Below are 25,282 nucleotides of genomic sequence, written 5' to 3'. Positions count from 1 at the left end.
AAATGTAAAGAATTGGCATGAAAACGGCTGAATGCATTCAGCATTCCATTCCTTTAGCACCAGTCTCTGGACCTCACTGCTTCTAAGGTGCTAAAATAAAGTAAATCATCAGCATGCTTTACATTCTGTCCAACACCTAGATGTTGTGGGTTGCAATAAAAAAATGACAGTTTTTGCTTTAATTTCATCAGTATTTACACAAGTGAGTAATTGCAGGAACAACTTAAGCACAAGCTCAAGAAGACGAGAACATAACATAAATGAATATTTTATAAACACTCATAAAGAAGCAAGGAATATTATACAATATGTGAGAAATGCAAGCATTATCATGGTGTTATAATCACTGATCATTCCACACAGCAAGTCTCATTCTCCTCATCATACTGTGTTGATTTGTGTCGGCAGAGCTGTACAGAGAACGCAGCCATAAATAAAGCTCAGATCCAGTGTGAGTTCAACATGTCTGCACTTTTTAATTAACTATTAATTTAATTATTAATTAAATTATTAATTAACTACTAATAAGAACCAAAGAAACTCTTTGGGGCTGTTGCTCTGTCACTAGCTAAGCTGAGGTTTAAAGTTTAAGACAGGTTTAAACCTGTGTTGGCTGGATCAAAGTCACATGATCACTTAAACTCTGTTGCTGTGTCCTCAGAAGATGACGTTTAAACTGCACTTGTGGTTTAGTCTGAACCAGCTGCTGTGTCCTGTATAAATCAATGTAACTCCTGTAGAAGTCACTTAAACCTGGTGCAGAGCCAGTTTAAACCTGGTTTAACTTGAACCTTCTGCAGTATCACTTGTAGTGTCATCTCTTTCATTGTATTGTCTAACAAACGACAGCGTGGAAACATCAACTACAGGGGCAGCATTGCAGATAGATACACAGCTAATAAAAACAATAATTCCATCACCCCAGTGCATGCTGGTTGGCCATTAGAAACACTCCCAGGGTGCTCATGGATGCATTATAGCTCTCTTAATACATTCAGGCTGAGGGTGCTATATGATGTTAAAGTTGTTGTTGAGCTGCTTAGCCTGCAGCTGTGTTTCAAACATCCACAGGTTCTGTTTAGCTGGACCGTTCTAAACCCCAGTTATGCTTGTCAGATGCTAAGTGACAGAATAGCAGCCCCTTCAATTTTGACTTTATAGAAAGCTATTCTGCTTAGATTTGTGAGAAACTATTTCACAAAAACAGAGAGTAGAAGAAGGCATGAAGGCCGGCGGACATTTTAAAGACAGTACATTAAACAATGCATCCATCGGTAAAACAGGGATGTCTTATTTTGGTCCACAAGATTACTCAGTGTTGGCATCTGTCCTGCATGCTGAGTCACATTAGCGTTAAAGACGTTTTTTAACTTTGCTCATGTGTAGAATTATTTATCCTATTTGTAGAATTACTGTAGAAATTACTGAACAAATGCCCCTCAGAATTCAGGAACACTCACTCCACTTCACTCAAACTACCTTTCGGAGACTTGTTGTGTGATCTGGTGATAGCGTAAAGCTGATTTTGTTGTATATAGGATTAGAAAATGTGTAGCCAGCTAATGCTGAGCAGATAGTGACGTGAATTTTTATTATGAAACACCATCTGACAAAGCAGTGCAAGACATCAGCACGTCATTAGACAAACAGCTAACTAAAAGTCAAAGGAAGACTCGTCCTCCTCGTGTTACAGTTTCCTGTATTGCTGCATCTCTCCTGGTCAGGACAGTTCACGGTGTTTGCTGTGCAGAGCAGGAGGAGGAGGCAGCTCAGGGTTTACTGGGGGAGCGGGAGGTGAACACTCCTGAAGCCTCCAGCATGGTCTTCCTTCGTGCCGTCTCCTTGGCCACATTGTGGTTGAGTCGCCTGAGACGTTCCTGGGGGCAGAATATTTAGGTTAACTTGTTGCTTGTGTTATTTAACTATTTGATAGCTTGTGTGTGTTTTTCTGTTTTTAAACTTGACCAGTTGGTAATTATGGTGGGGGCACTAGTAGATATAGCAGGATAGTGGTATTAGGGTTGGTAGTGGTAGTACTGGAAATATATTAGTAATATAATAATACTAATACATTATTTGTGGTAGTCATGTCAGTGGTAGTAGTAGAGGTTAGATTAGTACCAGTGAACAGTAGTAAAGGTGGACTTAGTGGTGGCAGTATTAGCAACAGCACCAGTAACCTTTTCCATTTACTAAACATAGCCCAGTACTGCAAATCAGCTGCACTAACTGTTTTTTCAGCCACTTTTAGAGATGTGTTGTGTTTGTCCACCTGTTAAAGTCCAATATTCACTATCTTTTGGCTCTGGTTTTAGTCTCTGCCAACTCCAGAAAAAAGATTATCCGGCTCTTTAGCTGCTAAATGCTCCACTATGTTCACCAGTTAGCTGGTGAACATCATACTGCTGAAAACCAAGGAACAGCTGTATTAAAGTCAATTGGAGATACATGGAGAAACTTAAACCCAACATATCTAAGTCGTATGACTTCTGATGAAGGAATGCCTCCAGAAAATGAAACACCACAATTCAGAGAGGGAGTTAGCGACTGGTGGCGAGCGGAACAAGCGACTGCTAACGTGAGTTGTTCAAAAACCTTCTTTTTAGTAAACTCTGCGTACACAAACAATGTTCTCAATGCTCGTGTTCATGTGTAGAGACCCTGGTGATACTAGGGGCAAAGTTTCATGTTGTGTCGAGTCTTCTGAGTTTATAAAAATAGCGATATGATCTTACCATAAAGTTGCCCGTAGCACGCAATTGAAAATGATTTTGACCCAAAAACTAAAATTAGGTAAATCTTAAAAGTGGCTTTTTCGTCGTAATTATGCTTTTACACGAAGGTTTGACTCGGGTACAATCACAAAAAAAGCCTAGGTTGCATTTTGGCAAGAGTTACATTTTAAGAACAATTTTTAGGTACTTTACTGGAGTATTTCCATTTTCTGCGACTTTATACTTCCTCTCCACTACATTTATTTGATAACTTCAGTCAGATTTAGATTTAGATTATTAAGTGTTGTGAATTGTGACATGTTAGCAACCAGTTGTGTTGTGGGCAGAACACTGTGTGAGTGGATGTTGCATCAGAGCCAAAGAAGAACATTTTTAAACTGGTTTATTTTATCTGCAATCTGACAGAAAATCAGTCAGGCCCATAATCAGTCTACCCCAAATATTGATTAATGCAGCTTTAATTATTTTGAGAAGAAGTCGCACACCAAAGGCACTGACACTGACCTGAGCATTCTGCAGGATGTTGTTTACTAGAACTACTCTCCGTCTTGCATTCAGCAGCTTCTTTACATAAGGGTCCAGATCTAGAGCCACCTTCTGATGCTCATTTATCCTGCATAACTCTGTAAAGAACAGGGCATTACAAGACACGCAAAGATCAAATCAACAGTTAGCAGCACAATGTAATTTCATAATTCATTTATTAGGAGAGAAAGGATATAGGCAATTTAATAGAAAATAACAAAACACATGACTCAGGCATGAAATAGCAGATTACCTGTGGCCAGATTGTCGATATGTTCTCTTAATTCCACCTGGCTTTCTCTGCAAAGAATAAAATAATCACATAAAGGACAGATGGCACAAAGAATACAGAACAACATATCAGTTCAAGTGCAAAACAGGTTCTGTGTTTATCGATCATTTATCACTCATAAGAATGACTGTGGCAGTCTTTCAGGTTCACACAACGCACACATCATTCACAGCAGCTGGAACATCATGGAATAAGAGACGTATCAGTACTTGAAACGATGTAGGAGCTTTAGGTAAATGAAACCTGTGTGGGAGCCTCTCACATGTAGAACAGTAACACTTCAAGTGTCGACCTACTGTGCACAGTCACGAGACTGTGGACTGCTGGAGGTAGCTAGCACAGAAGACAGCAGCGCTGTGACATCGAATAACATCAAGTTAAGATTCAAAAGAGAACCACATTACCTGACCGAGTGGACATGCAGGTCAAGCTGTTGGATTGCTGGTTTCAGGAGGTCGACCAAGCCTTCGGCAATAGCATCTTTACCCGAGGAAGTCTCCACTAAAGCTGCTGCAGCCATTTTAGTAAACCATCAACACAGCCGGACCGGAAGTGACGCCAGAGGGACGTTCAAGTCATAAGAACTTCTCCATTTTCTTCCCGAGGATAGTCAGTTTAGCTAGCAGCACCATTTTAGGGAGACGCGTCGCCAAGCCCTGTCTCTGGCATATTAGAATTATTCTGAAAACGACGCAACTCTTACTAAACTTGGCTCATTTCTCTTGCAGCGCTTAATTAGGAAGCTAGCAAACAATAGGCTATATTCCAGCAGACGAACACAAGGACAACCCACACGGACACACCGAGGTGGCTCTAGCTAGCTTCAAAAGCTAACTCTAGCTGGCCGACGCAACATTCACTGTAAGTAGAAAAAATCTGAAAAAGATGATTATATATTTCTGAAGCTTATTAAATAATTAAACATAAACAATTACTTTGAGAGTTGAGAGACCGGGTCGCTGATGTAAGGCCTGTTTGAAGTCCAGGTCCGCTCAGCTAACTTGTTCCGTAGTTATTTGTGAAGAGTAACTACCCTGTATACTTGATATCAAGCTGGCGTTAGCTACTGAATTAAATGAATCTGTACTCCCAGCGGGCTCAGCCATGTGCCATTCACTGTAACCACAGAGCACTTTCCAAATGAACTGAGAGTGGAGGAAGATGGTTGAAATGGAGGCACTGATGATATATGGGCCGGCAGCTGCTGAACATCTCACCTGACAAATTCCCATTTTGGCCTGTAAATAATTCTTGTTTGGAGGTGTACACGAGCACTCCAAAGGGGATTAAAGTCGTTATGGCTGGCCTTAACTGGCCAAAAGATCTCCTAATATTTATTTCTAGCTATTGGTCAACTAGTCATCGCATTTTGCCGTTATTTAGATAATTAAACATAGTTTTTTAAGGCATCAGAAAATAGTTTGAGGACCTGGGTCAAGAAAGAATGTTATATGTAATAGGGGGAGACCGATTATCAACCCAGGCTGGTTATAGGGCTGAGATTTCTCATTTTTCAGAACATTGATATCAGTGTTTTTTCTGTGAGATTATTAATTTTAAAATGTGCTACTTTTGCTCTAATGCAGCATCCTGTCCCACAATGTCAAGAAATTGTGGAAAATGCTCATCCCAATTTGTCAGGGCCAAAATGGTATTGTCTTAACAGAAGTGGTCCAACCAACAGTCTGAAACCCAAAGAGTCCTCCTTAACAATCATAAATGCGGACGAGAAGCAGCAAATCCATTTCCATGAAGAAGTTGGAAACGGAAAAGAGCTCTAAGAACTGACTCACACAGATAGTTGCTGCTGAAAATGTCAGTTTGATCTTTTCTGAGCTGTCGTTCGTTACAAGTAATAAATAATGAGTTATATTTCAGAGATGGACTGCAAACTAGCACATCAACTTATGAGCTGGAAATCTCCAGCAGGCGTCAGATAGTTTAAAAGATACAGATTGTGGTGATGACTATTGTCGCAAATGGGGGCAAGCACCAACATGCCTCTGATCTGAGTCTTTTTTGTCTTGTGATCTCCAAAAAATGCCAGAGACAAGAAAATTGGTGTTAAAATCCTGTAGTATGTACTTATTTTCGTCTGCTTTTGCTGTCTGAGAAGGCAAAACCGTTTTCAGTGCTGATTTGTATATGTATGTGACACAGCAACAAATCTGTAGCCTACTTACTTCAAAGCTTATCAAGGGCTTTAAGTCTGCTGCCCAAATGTTTTCTAAATTGTTACTTGCAACTAAAAACGGTAGCAAGTGATGGATATCTAGATGTTTTTCTGACTAGAATCCCGCACTGAAAATGGAACAATCAGAACCTAACCATAGATCATTAGTTTAAGTTGAAAATATACATTAAACCTACAATAAAAATATCTGTTAACACGTAATGCCGAGCCAAATGTCAAATCTGATAACATATGTGATTGCTGTCTAAATTTTCCTTAATTCTGTTATGACAACACGTTGACCTTGTTTTATTTTCTTGCCCCTCTATCTCCAGGAGCCTGCACCCGAAGTCTTTCAAAATGAGCGCAGCCTCCTCGCAAAAAGTTGTCCTGAAAAGCACCACAAAAGTGTCCCTAAATGAGCGGTGAGGCGCCACGCACCCTGTCAGCAGTTAGACACCAGATGCAAGGGCCAGCCTTGGCTTTGAAGGTTCTAGTGCTCCCTACGGAAGGCTACTGTTGGGGACCGGACCTGACATGGATACTGTTCTGACCGTCCCCAGTGTGTGCTCTGCTCACTCAACATCGTTGGTCCTGTCAAAAAATATTGATGCACCAGCAGAGTTGAATGTGGTTATAACACGGAGCAGAGGGGGCTCACCTGGACCAGATGACTTGTGTGAGCAGTGCACACATGTAGACAAGGGGAGAGGGTAGTGGTCAAACTTGGTAAGCCTTGGTTAGCCTATGCTGGACCAGACCACTGTCTTACAAATGCCATGGCACTCTGGCTCCCTGTTACGTACACAGTACAGTATACATCCAGTATACGCCTTTTTAAAGGGGAGAGGAAGGCGGAAGCTAAACCAGGGAGATGAGGCACCTCTTTATCCTCTCCGCCTCTCAGTTGTTCTCTCTCAAACCAATGGAAGTGAAGCACATGCTCCTTTTATCCTTCTGTCCTGTCATTGTCTCTCTCCTCTCCGCTCCAAGTCTATTAAAGACCAGATACCCAGTCCGAGCTTGGACGTGACAAAGGGCTCTTCTTCCCCCTCCCACCTCTCCTTCCCTGCTCCGAGTCACTCGGTGGTTTAACCACAAGTCACGGTCCATGCTGTAAGTGGCTGGGTAGGCCAAGCACTCCTCATGTCCAGGGCCTCTGCTGCTGCTGCAGCAGGATGACACCCCACCCAGTCAGCTGGAGGCCTGTAAGTGGCAAATTGTGCTCTTCTTCTGGCACCTTCTCTCTGCTTCTGTCATTCAGTCTGTCTTTGCAATCTGAGTTTCTTTTCTTTCTTAGTTTGCCTTTCTTCTTGTGCTTGTTTGAACACACGCTGAATTCAACTATAATTGTCATATGATTGAGAGAGAAAATGAGTGCCAACAAGTGGAACATGAGTCTTACATGACAAAAGAGCCACCACAGTCTGTGTGGCCGCATCCATAATATGAGAAATGACTTGATGTGGAACCCTGCTTCCTCCTCCTCCTCTTCCTCCTCCTCCTCTGTATATCCCCTGTCCCCTTCTTTTACTTCCTCCCTCTTTTTCCCTCCCACCTCTAAAGCTTCACTAACATGCTGAAGAACAAGCAGCCCACTGCGGTAAGCATTCGAGCCACCATGCAACAGCAGCATTTGGCCAGTGCCCGGAATCGCCGGCTGGCCCAGCAGATGGAGAACCGGCCCTCAGTGCAAGCTGCTCTGAATCATAAACAGGTGAGGCAAAGATCAGTCGAGTGGCCTGTGAGTGGACCACGCTGTAAACTGTAGACTGACCTGCACCAGTTCTGTATGTGTGTAGAGGTTTTGCAAGACGAGTGTTTATAACATGGACTTTATACTAGTTTGTCTGAGCCAAGTTTTTTCTTTAATGCTAAAATTGGGGATGGGGATTTGGCTCACTATTATTACGTAATCCTATTTTCTAATTGATACTTGAGATCAAATTGGTCTCTATAGTAAGTCTCCTAAATGAATATATTTTATTAACCTGAAACCAGTGAGAGGCTTACACACCAGGCAATATGAGAAGTCTTACTGTGAAGTACTACAACCAGCATGGATCCACATTTTTGATCTTCACAGCGAAATGACAGAGTAATTTCGCAGGGAGCCGTTTCAGCACAAAAGCTCATATAAACCCTGTTTGTTACCTACCCTGCACTGAAAGCTGGTGGTGAACATATTTAACATCTAGCAGTTTAAGACCCAGATATTTTTCTAAAAGTAAATTCGAGATTGGTCCAGAGCAAAAAGGAGAGAGGTCTTATGTTATATTCTAATATTTTGAGATGCTGTGTTTTTTGTTTTTTTTCATGAGCTGTAAGCTGTAATCATCCAAATTTAAACAAAAAAAGGGTGAAATAATTCACTTTGTGTAATGACTCTAGACACATTTTGATTTAAATTATGAAAAAAAATAACTTTTCCATGATGTTCTAATGTAAAAATATAATTTGAGATGCGTATGTATGCATGTATCAGTTTGCCAGATGACATCGCATTGTGTTGCAGCAAAATTGAACCTGGAGCAACTTCTTTGCTGGGCCCTTGAGTTGACACCACCACTGTGTTGTTTAAAATAAAAGAGGACTAAGTGTTTGAACGCAGGGCTGCTGTCATCTGAACGCACCTGTAGGCCATCACTGAGCACATGCAACCACCAACTGTGGGATGACTTCAACTCAGACTTGCCCAAATTGTTTTTCTGATTTCATTTTGTCATAATTGCATCCATGAATAACTTGTGCCAGAGCCTGAAGCAGCGCCTGGGGAAGAGTAACATCCAGGCCAGGCTGGGCCGGCCCGTCGGGGCTCTAATGCGCGGAGGACCGGCTGGAGGAAGGGGAGGAATGCGGGGAATGACCAGGGGAGGACTCAGAGGACGAGCCAGAGGGGGTGCAATGAGAGGAGCTTTGTCCCTGAGAGGTTTGTGTCCATAACCTTACACGGTCTCCTCATTTCTGTGTGTATATCTTCGACTCCTTTCCTCACGTCTTAGGCCCCAACGCAGGAGAAAGAAGTAGAGGCAACAAGCGTTTCACAAAATCAGACATCCTTGCTTGGAAGGCGTAATTTAAAGCAATGTCATTTAAATATGACCTGTGGCACGGCTGCATCATCTGTCCATTGTTTCGCCATAATTTCTGATCAGTCAGATGTGCAGAACAATGTTCATGACAACTTAAATATTTACTTTTAATTTAGTTTACAGCGTGGCATAACGGGACATTAATAATATCAAATAACATTAAGGAATGCTGTTAGAACAGTGTAGAGCAGAAAGCTTGATCATCCTAAATAAGTAATGCAACTTGTGAATACAAAAGGAACACATGAGGAGCCCTGCTCCCACCATGGTTTGTATATTCCAGCTGTGTCTCACAGGTGCTGAACAGACTTAGGCAAAGGACACACCTGTGTATCCTCGCTCGCTGCTCCTCCAGAAAGCCTCCTTGCCCTGAGGAGCGTTTTTGGAATTGAGACATCCTTTTGATATGGCCCACTGCGACTGATTTCTGCGTCTCCAGCAGGACAACAGAGGGCATGAGGAGGCACACGATGGAGACATGAGAAGTAGCTCACCTGTGAATATGGCTCGGAGTCAAACTATGAGCCTGAAGCTGGGGCAGGGCTTGTGGCTGTAGATTTTTCATCCTGTTCACTGTTTGTCCTGGGTTTGCATTGACCGATTATGTTACTTTGTGTTGCACAGGGAAGCGAGTGTCTACAGGTGTCCCAATGCGAGGACGTGGCTCTGCAGGCCGCCTGGCAATGCGTAGAGGAGGCCGCTTCCGCGGAGTAGCGGCTGGCAGAGGAGGTGCAATGGCCCGAGGAGCAGGACGAGGGGGGATGACCAGAGGTCCGGGGCTGTTTTTTACTTTCTGTATTTTTTTGTAAAAAAAAGAATGATTGTACTTGTAACTTGAACTGAATTATCCTAAATGGACAGAACTGACTAACTCAAACCCGTGGAGTTGACTCTAGACCAGTGCTATCCAATCACCATTGCTGTGTTTTCATGGACAGGCCGTGGTGGACTGCGTGGTCGTGGTGGATTTGCCGGCCGAGGTGGTCGGGGGAGAGGTGGTCGGGGCCGAGGTGTTGGCCGACCAGCTGTGACCCGTGAACAACTGGACAACCAGCTGGACGCCTACATGTCAAAGACCAAAGGTCATCTGGATGCTGAACTGGATGCTTACATGGCCCAGGCAGACCCAGACAGCATGGAGTGATACTGAAGAACTCTGAAGCAAAAGCACATATAGAGTCACTGCACAACTGTACAGCTGAACTCACACATACAGTGTAGTGTATTGTACACCAGATAGATGTGCTGAGAAATTGTTAATAATTTAGATGAGTGGTGACAGTCCAGGAACAGCAGGAGATCAAGCTGTCACCTGAAAGTGCTTTGACCACTACTCAATTCTGCATCCAGCTCCTCCTGCAAAACCCTTTTTAGTTCTGGAAGAACTGAGCGAAGGGGCCTTTTTAATATTGATGAACCCTGCTGTCAGTAGACTTCTATGTTTTGTTTTATTATCAATTTTTTTATATATGACCTGAACAACACTTACACACAGGTATCTGTAATGGCTTAAAAGTGGTCAGTGATGGAGATGTTGTGTTAACCTTCTGTTGAAGTCAAGTTTGAATTCCATCTTTTTTTTAAACTTTTGTTTTAGATTAGATTTTAGTGTTGGTGTGCTCAGACCTTTTGGGATTCTTTTATTGACTTACCGTTGAAACATTTGCAATGCAAAACCTTCCTAAATTATTTGTTAAAAGAATGTAAGGAAACAGTTTTTAAGCCAAGTATCCATTTGTCTTTGTTTTGTATTTAAAAGATGTAGTACATTGAAGTTTTTTGTTCCTCTGTATCTTCCACCTGTCAGCACTATGACGTGGAGTGCTACCAATCTTAACTTGTACTTGAGAGCATTTGTACGACATTACCAAAAGTGAGTAAAATACGTTTTAATTAAAATGCAAATGGTCATTTCGTTTATTGTCTCATGGTAAGAATTGAAATGCCCTTGAGAAAGCCAGTGATGGAATGTAATGAAGTACAATTATTCAAGCATTGTACTAAAGTACAATTTTCAGGTACCGGTACTTTACGTTAGTTGTTCCATTTTCTGCTACTTTATACTTCCACTCAACTATATTTTTGGAGGCAAATATTGAATATGCATACACTAGTTACTTTGCAGGTTTCATGCTGCACCTGAGTCAAAGCAGGGCACTTTCTGTATGTATCAAGTGAATAATTAAATTGGCCACGTGGATGGACGATGGCTTCAGTTTAGGGTGAAACTGGATTAGGTCAATGTGTTTCCCAACCTGTTAACTCCTTAAAGAAAAAGGTGATAGAGCAAAACAATGTTTATGACTCAGTTGCAAATGTCCACAGGTGAAGAGGGATTGTTTTTTCCTTTATTTCAATCATTTCAGTGGCCTTAAAGTGTGGAAAAAGCACAGTGTTTTGTACCATAAATGATTTATTTGCTTCAATGTCAAAATCGTGTTTCCTGGGGGACCCTGGCCACAGACTGGGAATCTGTTTTACGTTACAGTAAAAGTAACAGTAACCATCTCCCCCTGCTCTGAGCCACATGTCAGTGAGTCACAGCTTCAGACTGACAGGGATGATCAGGCTTGCCTCAAGTGCAGAATGAGGTTGGCTCCTCTTTGTCTCAGTTGGTTCTGTGTGTTTCACTGCGACTGAACTCTTCAAGTAATTCTGTAAATGTAGGTTTCAGAGACCAGTGTGTACAAGAACCCAGTGAGGCGCTGTTCCCTAAATCACCTGGAGGCGTGGGTTTGGGTTACTAATGACAGCAGTATCATTGTAATTAACGACAGGTGTCGTGCCAAAAAGTGATCGTCTGCCAGAATCTGATTTCCGGCCGCGGGAGCGCGCACAGCAGCCCGTTGAGCGGTAGCGTTTAAACGTCTGGTTTTCTCTGGATGAAACGGTCATAATATGCAGATACACACAACTGTACGTCCGCAATTATAGCAAAGGTATGTGTCTTAGAAAGTTTAACGTTTGTTGTTACGTAATTATCACAACTGTGGCCAAAAGAAGTGGAGTTTGTAGCGAAATCAGGCCTGACAATTACGTGATAGACATGTCCCTATGTGCTTGGTATGTATGATGCCTTTGTTTAGCCCTGTCTTATGAATTAGACTGTAATGAATGTGATTTATAGGTGTGGATTTTCAATAAAGAAATGATCACTTTTGCAATTATCCTCGTGACTCTGCATTATCTTTTATCTGATCTGGGCTCTACATTTGCTTCCCATGTTGGGATGTGTCTTGTACATCTAATATTCTTGTTTATGCCTACTCTTTGGAGACAATACTATGAAAGACATGATTCGGGAGGGTTAAAAGCCTATAAAATAACAGTTTTCACCTGCCAAAAAGTGATTGAAGGACATATACAGTTATTGAAAAGTTATTTCTGCCTAAATATGACTTGATCTCTTTCTTGAGCTTCATAATATAAAGATCTGAGCTCACAGGACAGCTTGAAATTCTTTTAAAGGACCATTACAACAGAAAATGTGCCTTTTCAGCTGCCAAAAAGTGATTGAAGGACATATACAGTTATTGAAAAGTTATTTCTGCCTAAATATGACTTGATCTCATTATTGAGCTTCATAATATGAAGATCTGAGCTCACAGGACAGCTTGAAAATCTTTTAAAGGACCATTACAACAGAAAATGTGCCTTTTCAGCTGCCAAAAAGTGATTGAAGGACATATACAGTTATTGAAAAGTTATTTCTGCCTAAATATGACTTGATCTCATTCTTGAGCTTCATAATATAAAGATCTGAGCTCACAGGACAGCTTGAAAATCTTGTAAAGGACCATTACAACAGAAAATGTGCCTTTTCACCTGCCAAAAAGTGATTGAAGGCCAAATACAGTTACTCAAATGTTATTTCTGCCTAAATATGACTTGATCTCATTCTTAAGCTTCATAATATAAAGATCTGAGCTCACAGGACAGCTTGAAAATCGTGTAAAGGACCATTACAACAGAAAATGTGCCTTTTCACCTGCCAAAAAGTGATTGAAGGACATATACAGTTACTGAGAGGTTATTTCTGCCTAAATATGACTTGATCTCTTTCTTGAGCTTCATAATATGAAGATCTGAGCTCAAGAGACAGTTTGAAATTCTTTTAAAGGACCATTACAACAGAAAATGTGCCTTTTCACCTGCCAAAAAGTGATTGAAGGACATATACAGTTACTGAGAGGTTATTTCTGCCTAAATATGACTTGATCTCTTTCTTGAGCTTCATAATATGAAGATCTGAGCTCAAGAGACAGTTTGAAATTCTTTTAAAGGACCATTACAACAGAAAATGTGCCTTTTCACCTGCCAAAAAGTGATTGAAGGACATATACAGTTACTGAGAGGTTATTTCTGCCTAAATATGACTTGATCTCATTCTTAAGCTTCATAATATGAAGATCTGAGCTCACAGGACAGCTTGAAAATCTTGTAAAGGACCATTACAACAGAAAATGGGCCTTTTCACCTGCCAAAAAGTGATTGAAGGCCAAATACAGTTACTCAAATGTTATTTCTGCCTGAATATGACTTGATCTCATTCTTAAGCTTCATAATATGAAGATCTGAGCTCACAGGACAGCTTGAAAATCTTTTAAAGGACCATTACAACAGAAAATGTGCCTTTTCAGCTGCCAAAAAGTGATTGAAGGACATATACAGTTATTGAAAAGTTATTTCTGCCTAAATATGACTTGATCTCTTTCTTGAGCTTCATAATATGAAGATCTGAGCTCAAGAGACAGCTTGAAAATCTTTTAAAGGACCATTACAACAGAAAATGTGCCTTTTCACCTGCCAAAAAGTGATTGAAGGCCAAATACAGTTACTCAAATGTTATTTCTGCCTAAATATGACTTGATCTCATTCTTAAGCTTCATAATATGAAGATCTGAGCTCAAGAGACAGCTTGAAAATCTTTTAAAGGACCATTACAACAGAAAATGTGCCTTTTCACCTGCCAAAAAGTGATTGAAGGCCAAATACAGTTACTCAAATGTTATTTCTGCCTAAATATGACTTGATCTCATTCTTGAGCTTCATAATATAAAGATCTGAGCTCACAGGACAGCTTGAAAATCTTTTAAAGGACAATTACAACAGAAAATGTGCCTTTTCACCTGCCAAAAAGTGATTGCAGCTCCTTCCTTGTAACTTGAAGATGTTTTCTGCCTCAAAATGACTGATCTTTATCCTGAAGCATCATATGTGACAGATTACCACCTCACACTGGCCCTTTCCACAGTTTAAAGTAGTGAAAAGTAGTGGTTAAGATATATTCTTCAGAATATAACTGATGAGTGATATGAAGTGACTTTGAGGCAGAGCATCCCTTTCAGTCCAACATCAGGAGCATACTGTGAGCTCAGATCTTTACATTATGAAGCTTAAGAATGAGATCAAGTCATATTTAGGCAGAAATAACCTCTCAGTAACTGTATTTGGCCTTCAATCACTTTTTGGCAGGTGAAAAGGCACATTTTCTGTTGTAATGGTCCTTTAAAAGATTTTCAAGCTGTCTCTTGAGCTCAGATCTTTATATTATGAAGCTTAAGAATGAGATCAAGTCATATTTAGGCAGAAATAACATTTGAGTAACTGTATATGTCCTTCAATCACTTTTTGGCAGGTGAAAAGGCACATTTTCTGTTGTAATTGTCCTTTACAAGATTTTCAAGCTGTCCTGTGAGCTCAGATCTTCATATTATGAAGCTCAAGAATGAGATCAAGTCATATTTAGGCAGAAATAACCTCTCAGTAACTGTATATGTCCTTCAATCACTTTTTGGCAGCTGAAAAGGCACATTTTCTGTTGTAATGGTCCTTTAAAAGAATTTCAAGCTGTCTCTTGAGCTCAGATCTTCATATTATGAAGCTCAAGAAACAGATCAAGTCATATTTATGCAGAAATAACTTTTCAATAACTGTATATGTCCTTCAATCACTTTTTGGCAGCTGAAAAGGCACATTTTCTGTTGTAATGGTCCTTTAAAAGATTTTCAAGCTGTCCTGTGAGCTCAGATCTTCATATTATGAAGCTTAAGAATGAGATCAAGTCATATTCAGGCAGAAATAACATTTGAGTAACTGTATTTGGCCTTCAATCACTTTTTGGCAGGTGAAAAGGCCCATTTTCTGTTGTAATGGTCCTTTAAAAGAATTTCAAACTGTCTCTTGAGCTCAGATCTTCATATTATGAAGCTCAAGAATAAGATCAAGTCATATTTAGGCAGAAATAACCTCTCAGTAACTGTATATGTCCTTCAATCACTTTTTGGCAGGTGAAAAGGCACATTTTCTGTTGTAATTGTCCTTTACAAGATTTTCAAGCTGTCTCTTGAGCTCAGATCTTCATATTATGAAGCTTAAGAATGAGATCAAGTCATATTTAGGCAGAAATAACCTCTCAGTAACTGCATATGTCCTTCAATCACTTTTTGGCAGGTGGAAAGGCCCATTTTCTGTTGTAATTGTCCTTTACAAGATTTTCAAGCTGTCCTGTGAGCTCAGATCTTCATATTATGAAGCTCAAGAATGAGATCAAGTCATATTTAGGCAGAAATAACATTTGAGTAACTGTATTTGGCCTTCAATCACTTTTTGGCAGGTGAAAAGGCACATTTTCTGTTGTAATGGTCCTTTACAAGATTTTCAAGCTGTCCTGTGAGCTCAGATCTTTATATTATGAAGCTCAAGAATGAGATCAAGTCATATTTAGGCAGAAATAACCTCTCAGTAGCTCTACTATGCCTTCAATCAGTTTTTGGCAGCTGAAAAGGCACATTTTCTGTTGTAATGGTCCTTTAAAAGAATTTCAAGCTGTCCTGTGAGCTCAGATCTTTATATTATGAAGCTCAAGAAAGAGATCAAGTCATATTTAGGCAGAAATAACTTTTCAATAACTGTATATGTCCTTCAATCACTTTTTGGCAGCTGAAAAGGCACATTTTCTGTTGTAATGGTCCTTTAAAAGATTTTCAAGCTGTCCTGTGAGCTCAGATCTTCATATTATGAAGCTCAAGAATGAGATCAAGTCATATTTAGGCAGAAATAACTTTTCAATAACTGTATATGTCCTTCAATCACTTTTTGGCAGCTGAAAAGGCACATTTTCTGTTGTAATGGTCCTTTAAAAGAATTTCAAGCTGTCCTGTGAGCTCAGATCTTTATATTATGAAGCTCAAGAAAGAGATCAAGTCATATTTAGGCAGAAATAACTTTTCAATAACTGTATATGTCCTTCAATCACTTTTTGGCAGCTGAAAAGGCACATTTTCTGTTGTAATGGTCCTTTAAAAGATTTTCAAGCTGTCCTGTGAGCTCAGATCTTCATATTATGAAGCTCAAGAATGAGATCAAGTCATATTTAGGCAGAAATAACTTTTCAATAACTGTATATGTCCTTCAATCACTTTTTGGCAGCTGAAAAGGCACATTTTCTGTTGTAATGGTCCTTTAAAAGATTTTCAAGCTGTCCTGTGAGCTCAGATCTTCATATTATGAAGCTCAAGAATGAGATCAAGTCATATTTAGGCAGAAATAACTTTTCAATAACTGTATATGTCCTTCAATCACTTTTTGGCAGCTGAAAAGGCACATTTTCTGTTGTAATGGTCCTTTAAAAGAATTTCAAGCTGTCCTGTGAGCTCAGATCTTTATATTATGAAGCTCAAGAAAGAGATCAAGTCATATTTAGGCAGAAATAACTTTTCAATAACTGTATATGTCCTTCAATCACTTTTTGGCAGCTGAAAAGGCACATTTTCTGTTGTAATGGTCCTTTAAAAGATTTTCAAGCTGTCCTGTGAGCTCAGATCTTCATATTATGAAGCTCAAGAATGAGATCAAGTCATATTTAGGCAGAAATAACTTTTCAATAACTGTATATGTCCTTCAATCACTTTTTGGCAGGTGAAAAGGCACATTTTCTGTTGTAATGGTCCTTTAAAAGATTTTCAAGCTGTCCTGTGAGCTCAGATCTTCATATTATGAAGCTCAAGAATGAGATCAAGTCATATTTAGGCAGAAATAACTTTTCAATAACTGTATATGTCCTTCAATCACTTTTTGGCAGGTGAAAACTGTTATTTTATAGGCTTTTAACCCTCCCGAATCATGTCTTTCATAGTATTGTCTCCAAAGAGTAGGCATAAACAAGAATATTAGATGTACAAGACACATCCCAACATGGGAAGCAAATGTAGAGCCCAGATCAGATAAAAGATAATGCAGAGTCACGAGGATAATTGCAAAAGTGATCATTTCTTTATTGAAAATCCACACCTATAAATCACATTCATTACAGTCTAATTCATAAGACAGGGCTAAAGAAAAGGCATCATACATACCAAGCACATAGGGACATGTCTATCACGTAATTGTCAGGCCTGATTTCGCTACAAACTCCACTTCTTTTGGCCACAGTTGTGATAATTACGTAACAACAAACGTTAAACTTTCTAAGACACATACCTTTACTATAATTGCGGACGTACAGTTGTGTGTATCTGCATATCATGACCGTTTCATCCAGAGAAAACCAGACGTTTAAACGCTACCGCTCAACGGGCTGCTGTGCGCGCTCCCGCGGCCGGAAATCAGATTCTGGCAGACGATCACTTTTTGGCACGACACCTGTCCTGATCCTGATATCTGCTGACAAAGTGGCAAAAACGCAATACTGTACATCCACAGAGTGGAGGGTAGCCGCACGGCCTCGAGGCAGGTGTATGCAGCCACGTTCAGGGGCTCAGATTGTCTTGGCGTGTAAATGCGTTTACTTTTTTAATTTCAGATGAATTTAACTGAAGGAATAGGCAAAGTACGCTAGGAGGCGCAGAGTGCATAGGTCAGGTTAGGTTACCCGTCGTTTGCACTAATATTGTTTAAATAATAACATTTTGAAACAGATGGCATCCGTGCCGGGGTTGTATTTATACTAGATTATTATTTCAATCTGAGGAAAGCAAGAAAAGTATTGGTTGAAAGTCCCGCCTCTTTTCACAATTCGTCTCTAACAAAAATATCTGTGATCCGTATAAACGTGTATGAAACTTAACTAAGACATTTTGGCTAGAGTAATACTGACACCTAGTTACATCCACTGGTCATGTCGAACGGATTTTGCATTAAGCTTGTAACTTTTGTCCACGTTCATGGAATTTCCGAGTTTGCCTTGAACGCAGAACTAGTTGTCGAAAAGCGGTTTCAACTGACGTAACACATCCTATAAATTACTTTGCGGCACGAGTTGAGCTCCTCTTCAGACGTTTGTCTGTTCTGAGACGGGCTGGACGGCGAGAACGCTCAACAGGTAAACATAGATTATTTAGCTTTACCGGAATCCCAGCACACATGATACAGAGTCATACAGAGTCGTACACTCGACCGCGGTATATTTTATTTATTAGACATTTGAAAAGTGACTTCCTCACATTTTGGGTCCCACGTTGGCCTGATCAAGCATGGTGACCTAGCTGCTAACTAGCTTAATGCTAAAATGGCTACCGGCTTCACTTATGTCTATTGTAAATTATAAATCGGCTAACGAAGTTTACGACGGTATTTGAAGGCCTTGAGCTGAGGCCTGTCCCTCCGTAGTAGCGTTTCCCTTCTGTTAAAACTCGTAGCAGAGACGACATGAGGCCTGCTGGCTCAGGGACGAGGCTCAGGCTAGGAGACTTGAGCAAGTCGCAGCAGGAAAACTTGAGGTGGATTAGAAGCACCCTAACCCACTGCGTCACCTCCACCGTTGGGTGAACTAGCTCTAGCTCCAGGTCCAGACACTGTGCATGCCGGCATACACCATTGACCCGAATAATGTTAACGAAATGTGTCTCGGAATCTTTTGTAGTTCTGACGAGTCAAAATGTCCGCCGTGTCAAAAGTCCTCGGGAGTCGCGGCCAACAGTGCGGGGAGTTCTGATGTTCTGAAAGCGTTTTGTTCACTCGGTTAACGCTTCTAGGCTGTCGATATGAGAATCGCGTTGATAACCGATTAATTCGAGTTCAGCACCTATACAACAGTGCACCCACTGCAGCGCCCACAGGCCCACCTCCACACTCTGATGCTGGTGGTCAGAAGTAAATGAACTCGGGTGCTGTTGGCCAACAGTACACGAACCTTATATTTTATTAAAATTCTAAGTGTTGTATAGTGTATAATACCCTCCTTGGTATCGAGCATGGTAGTAAACATCAATATTTTTCAACGTTTTCTGAATGACTCCTGTGTGGAGGACGTGTTGCTGGTAGTCTGTCCTGCACCACAGGGCCACTGCAGTCCAGTCAGTGGGATTGTCCTGCAGTGGGCTCATCCCAGCACAGCGGTGGCTAGAGAACATCGGGTTTTGCTTTCACCCCTGCACTGTTAGTTGCAGAACGGTGACAATGAGGCCTGGCACATACACCCTGTGTGTATGCTGGTTTAGAGAATGCATGAAATGCCCTCCAAATGTGCAGGACCCAACTGGGCTACAAGATTAGAAACCTAAAGCTTTTCAACATGATAACAACCTTCTTTTTCCTCAGGATTTGCCCTTATTGCTGACTATAATGGGGAGAAACTATCCTACGGTCTGTGTGGCTGCTCTGAGACATGAGGTCAGTATTTGTGCTGTTGGAAGGTGTAGTCATTTGAAGAAACAAACCTTTAGTCCTAGCATTACTTCAATGTAACTGGCAATAGCTTTCCATTCCCATTGAGCTAAAGAGGTTTCAGCAGAAATAATTTAATTATCACAGACTCTTGTGGTCTGTTGTCTGCTACGTCAGAGTTGTCATCCAAACCTTTTCTTTAGTTTCCACCTGCTGTCTCCAGTTCCCTCTACACCGCCTCATGTCCTTTTAATGAGATCCTGGACATGTTGGTTTGTCCAGCAGGCATTCTCCATGTTGGCCTGCTCTAGTTAAATGCAGGTTATCGTTGCATGTTTTTGTGATGTCACACATGCTTGACCAATCACAGGTGACGGTACTGCCAACCACCTGAAATTTTCCTGGGATTGGCAGTTTACTTTAGTATCTCCTCCTGATCAGAGCCCATATTTAGTTCTAAGAAGTCGCCCACAAAGAAGAACACTTGAGTGGATCCACAGTACATTTCATGTGGAAGAGGCTGCAGTCTGTCCTGTCCTTGTTTGTTGGCCCAGTGTGAGCTCAGGTCCTGTCAGGTGGGCTCTAGAGTTCATACAGTGCCTAGAGCAATTATTCTCTTGCAACCCACTGCTGTAAACTATGCAGCAGTGTTACTAATGAGAACTGACAGCTCTTAACTGTGGCAAGTTGTTAATGTTGTTTAATGGCAGTGCATATAAACTATTCTGTCTGTGGCAGGTGCCGGAGAAGACCTCAGGCCAGCTGGGTGAGTTCTGTTACAGAATATTTCTACTGGTGATAGTGTTATGATGATGGCTATGTTCAACTGCTCTGAAGTGTGAGTGACAGCTGCCTCTCTGAACTCCATGCTGCACCACTAACTGAAGATGCTGATGCTTCTGGAAACGCATTCTCACCTTTTTTATTCTGCCTCCTGCAGGTTTCCTCACTGTCCTGACCTTCAGCACTGATCCAACATGATGTAAGTACCCCCCACCCCACCTACACTGTGGCTAAAACAAAGGGTTGATGCTGTAAATGGACAGGTGTGATACTGGGAGAAAAACAAACTTGATGTAAAGTTTAAGATGGGTACAACAGTTCCAAAGCTCACCAGAGACATCTGTGGGTTAAAACTCAAACCACAAAGCAACTTTGCAAAACCAAACATCAGTAATGTGGTAGCAGGTAGTGTCTTTGGCAGCTTGTATGAGAAAAAAAAATTGTCTGCTAAAAGATGTCCACCAGGCGTAGCAGCTTTTCCAGGGGAAATGGACCCTGCAGTGGATGAGAAGGAACAGTAGTACTCAATGACAGCACTGTGTGGTATCTGCAGCCAGTTGTTCGTCAGCTGGTTTGTTCAAATGTCAGTGCTAGACAAACTCAACATTGGCACCGTTGGTCTCCAATGCTGCCTGTGCCTGGAGTCCTGGTAAATTTGTTGAAACACTCCTTTAGAAAACCATGTGTGTTGTGCATCTGTACCAAGAAGCAGTATCATTCATCTTTAAACCAGGACTCTTGTTTCATATAGTGACTGTGTGCACTGGTCAAGGTTTTTTTTTGCTAGGAAAAAGATTAAGCTGGGATGGTACCAAGTACTTTTGTCTTAAATCAGTACACCTTAGACTTTGTGGAACTAACTGGGGTAATTTATGTTTACAGGGTAATATGAGGCTGTAATGACTCATTAATTTTCTCAAAGTGGGAACGGAACTAATGCATTGATGAGAAATGCAATTTTGTGTAACTAAAGATAAAACCAATTTATATGAAGGTAGTGGGTTTCACTGCTGCTTTATGCTTCTGGTCTTCTGTGAACAGACTTTAACTCTCCTGCGGTCTTCCCCAGGGTTCTGCTGCAGCAGAGGATAGCCTCCTTATCGCAAGCTCCAGCAACAAAGGTGAGTTTTGATCTGAAAGTAGTGAGAAGTGCTCAGAGCTATCCTTTAACTGCAATAGCCTTTTAACTCTTGTGAGTGGCGGTAAGCAGGTTTGTCTTTTTACAATGCCAGTATCTGTTCAATGACTGGATGTACTCAATGACAGCACTGTGTGGTATCTGCAGCCAGTTGTTCATCAGCTGGTTTGTTCAAATGTCAGTGCTAGACAAACTCAACATTGGCACCGTTGGTCTCCAATGCTGCATGTGCCTGGAGTCCTGGTAAATTTGTTGAAACACACTCTAGAATCAGTCTACAGGGGTGGGGCATTGGGACTTAACTTTTTAGTCACACAGCTACTGACTCTCTGAGCAACTTGTGCAATCTGATTGGGAAAAGAATCACAAGTTGCAAATACGTGAACTGAAACGCCAAGCTAGTGTCTTAGGCCATTTTGTTAACTCGCATAGCTAGAGAAGCTGAAGCCTATCCAAAAAGTACTGATCAGTGGCTCACTTGTAAACTGCATGTGGTCATGGTCAACACATTCCTTAAATATTGATAATTGCTCCTCCAGGTTTCTGCCGCAGCCGAGATGGCCTCATCACAGGCTCCAGTAGAGCTGGCCTCCTTATCACAGGCTCCAGCAGAGATTCAATGATGGTGAGTTAATGAAGTAGAAAGTGTTGAGTGCTGAGGTCTATCCCGACAGACCTTTAACTGTAGGGTCATGTCGTTGGAAATGCCTCGGACAGTAAATCTGTAGTTTCGCTTTACCCACGTGTTCACTGCCATGAGCATTGTGGGATATAACTGCAGAACACATGATGGGTGGTAGTAGTAGGCCACATGGCACCTGACTGTTCTTCTGCTGTACAATGAATACATTTCTTTAATGAAGAAATTGCGAGATTGGAATTTGGAATTGGTTCCTTTCGTTTTTTGGAATTCTATCCAAATTGTCCTATTTCTGTGCAGGAAAACTAGTCTTGACAATCAGTTGTATTTGGTTTTTCTTTTTCTTAACATGCAGATAAATTATGCAAAAAATGCAATGTGTCTACAGTATAAGCTCTGAAGCCAATTTACAGTTCCAGTCTGAGGCTTTTTAAATCTTGAAACACTTAGATTGTTTTTTTTTTTTACACTTGAAGTGCTTTACATAAAATGAATCTTCCCGATGAAGACATGCAGGATGTTTTTTTGTTTCCTTTAGACTGTTATTGGGTGGAGAAAACATGAATGAAAATTGGAAAGATGCTAAACCTGAGCTTTTGCAAAGACCAAGGAAAAATTAAAAGATGAATTGCTAAAGTGACATGGAGTAAGGGAATGAATTGGGATGTAATTAAACTAATTTTGTTTCAGACTCTTGAAGCCATCCTGGAGAAACAGAGTGACTGCAGCTGCAGCTTTCCCTGTAAGTAACATCTGTTAGGCTGAAGTGGTGTTGGGGTTTGGTCATATACCAAGGCTTACAGGATTCTCCGTTCCTGACTTGCTGTGGAATTGACCAGAAAATAAAAACCATCTCAGTGGGCTTCTGCAGCAACCTGCTGAGAAGATCTGTTGAGAACATGACTTGTTTCTGCTTTTCTTTGTATTATGTTTTTTTATTATTATATCTGTTAACATGTGGTCTTATGCATCATGGTCCAATGAAAGAGATATTGGTAGACGAGCACCTTGAACAGAACTAACCTTGAGTGTAACAGCTGACATCCTCTTCCTCATTTTCAGAAGCGGCAGATGGATGGCAGCCCTCAGTGACGGCTTAGAGCACAGCTATCAGCACTTGGATCTGCAGTCACACTCTGGAATAAAATGAATCACATTGCTACTTTCTACAGAACTTGTTGAAAGCAACTGTGTTCACTGTCTGTACACCTGTCTGCCATACGCTGTGCTCACTGTGGCAACACATTTACTTGTAAAAGAACAATAAAAAATCTATCTGAAACAGATTGTCTTTTCCTACAGTGTGCTCAATGATCAGTAACTTTTAACTCCTCACTTGCAGTCTCATGAAATTTAAGTTTGCCTCAATGGCATGTTAAATTGATTTACAGGCTTGTTTGTAGAGATTCCTGCTGAAGTGTAGAGCTGCTGTTGAAAGGGGAATTGTGGCAGGTCAACATTTCTGCTATAAAACTATCATTTATTAATTCCAAGCCCTGCTTTGATGAGTGGCATCTTTCCCAGAGGGGTTCCTGTATAACAGATCCCTGCTGCTAAGCTCTGAAATGAGGCATCCAGACATTGTCAAGAGTCATGTTGCTAATAGATGTTTGGACAGGATGGATGTATTACTCTGGATGTTGTCAGCGTTTGGCTGGAAAGACTTGTACATTTAGGAATCCCTCATTTAAAGACAAAAACTAGCATTAAATGTATAACTTAAAATGTAATGCACTACAAGTCCTTTTATTTGATGTACCTGAAGTGTCCCTGGACCCTTAAGACAATGGCATGTCCAAGACTAACAGGAGCTGCATATTTCCTCCACTAGAGGGTGCTATGTTAACACTAGCAAGGGCACTGGCCCCTGTTGAGTTCAGGTTCCATCATGTCCTTTAATGGAAATGTCTTGTAAAGGTCTTTTCTGATTGAACAGCACGACACAAGGTTCCCTCACGTGTGAGAAGTCATTGAATCTGAGAAGTGTGAGTACTTCTCTTGGGTCCACTCATGTTCCTGTGGGGCTCAACAGGTGTGTAGGTTGGTGTGTGCTCACTGTAGCAGCCACCTCTCAGTCCCTGTCCCCGCTTACTCATCTCACTCATTCAAGCACATCACTCAGACTGTGTGTTTAGTTGTTCTATGTCTGTCTTTGGTCTCTGTGGTTGTTTTGTGTCCCCTCGTGTTCATTTGGTGCCTTGTAATCCTCCTTTTGCATTTTTTCCCCAGTTGTGTGTCTGTGGTCATTATTTCCTGTCTGTTTGGTCCCTTTGTGTCTTTTTGTAGTTGTTTTGGGCCTGGCTTTGGTCTCTATGCATTACTTTGCCTCTGCGTCTCTTTGTAGTCATTGCATCTCCATAGTTGTTTTGTGACTCTATGTAGGTGTTCGATACCATTGTATCATTGTTTAATAGAAATGTACTTGCACGTGCTGTTGCCCTGGCCTTGGTCAGCAATCCATTCATGAGTGCGCGTATGATTGATCCTCAGAGACCGTGGATCTGGGTATTTGAGATGTGAGAATTCCTTTAAAGGTTTTTACAGTGGAACATTCTCAGAATAGGATAATGGTGTCTAAAAAAGTCGGTGAAAGTTCACAGAAGGGAGCGACGCAGTCTTATCAGAATCATAATAGCGGCTATTCCAAGCCTTCAGCAGCAACAGATGGCTGTGGGGGTTACATGACACCATGTGTGTATGTCATGTGAGCTGCACTACAAAGGAAACTGTTGGGAAAGTAGGAAGTAAACATTTGGGTCATGGCTATACATATATTTAAAACTGTCATGGACACTCGCAAACATCATTTTGTTGTGTGTGCGTCTTCAGTCGGTCAGACAGCCACGGACTGACTGATGTCCTCTGGAATGAATGGGGCTCCATGTTAGAACAGTTCTGCTCATGAATGACTGTGACAACACTGTCATTTCAAAATGTTCTGCATGTGTTTGTTGTGCTGCAATCCCTCAATCCCAATAATAGCATCCGTAACTAACACTATGAAATAATGTGAGAATCTTTTGGTCATGGTCTTCAAACATTGTCTGTAATAAAACAAAACAAACATCTTGTCAGGTGGGGACCCTAGGACACAAATTTATCAAATGGGGGTCTGTGGTCTCATTAGTGTCAGTTTAGGGGAGGATTCATATTTTTTACTCCATCATACAGTCACACACACGCACACACACACAAACCTGAAATACAGATATGCACACATAGAGCCCATAGACATTCAGTTTCATTCAAACTCAGATCTTTGGTTGCAATCAAGGTTTCTGAGTTACCTATTCACATTA

At 41.1% G+C, this 25,282-nt stretch overlaps 2 protein-coding genes and 1 long non-coding RNA gene across 3 annotated transcripts; 2 read left to right on the top strand and 1 right to left on the bottom strand.

The window, feature by feature from the left end:
• Window positions 1–254: 254 nt before the first annotated feature.
• On the bottom strand, window positions 255–4,082 carry snapin (SNAP associated protein). Its single transcript, XM_084379472.1, has 4 exons — window positions 3,957–4,082; window positions 3,514–3,560; window positions 3,240–3,358; window positions 255–1,877 (listed from the first exon to the last, which is right to left on the bottom strand). The coding sequence occupies exons 1-4, from the start codon at window positions 4,070–4,072 to the stop codon at window positions 1,770–1,772; spliced, it is 390 nt and encodes a 129-aa protein (XP_084235598.1). The 5' UTR covers window positions 4,073–4,082; the 3' UTR covers window positions 255–1,769.
• An 83-nt stretch (window positions 4,083–4,165) lies between these two features.
• On the top strand, window positions 4,166–10,728 carry chtopa (chromatin target of PRMT1a). Its single transcript, XM_084379471.1, has 6 exons — window positions 4,166–4,413; window positions 6,061–6,150; window positions 7,292–7,442; window positions 8,480–8,654; window positions 9,442–9,588; window positions 9,756–10,728. Exons 2-6 carry the CDS (start codon window positions 6,086–6,088, stop codon window positions 9,959–9,961), a joined length of 744 nt encoding a protein of 247 aa, XP_084235597.1. The 5' UTR covers window positions 4,166–4,413; window positions 6,061–6,085; the 3' UTR covers window positions 9,962–10,728.
• A 7,308-nt stretch (window positions 10,729–18,036) lies between these two features.
• Window positions 18,037–23,269, top strand: LOC311273064. Its single transcript, XR_014624631.1, has 8 exons — window positions 18,037–18,139; window positions 19,357–19,428; window positions 20,161–20,188; window positions 20,363–20,404; window positions 21,275–21,326; window positions 21,883–21,968; window positions 22,674–22,725; window positions 23,046–23,269. It is a non-coding gene; the product is annotated as an uncharacterized lncRNA (long non-coding RNA).
• Window positions 23,270–25,282: the final 2,013 nt, after the last annotated feature.

The sequence above is a fragment of the Pagrus pagrus genome (genome assembly GCF_965226575.1).
Source record: "Pagrus pagrus genome assembly, chromosome: 17".
Lineage (NCBI taxonomy): Eukaryota > Metazoa > Chordata > Actinopteri > Spariformes > Sparidae > Pagrus > Pagrus pagrus.
The sequence above is the reverse complement of the archived record's forward strand: the minus strand, read 5'-3'. Positions and strand labels throughout refer to the sequence as shown.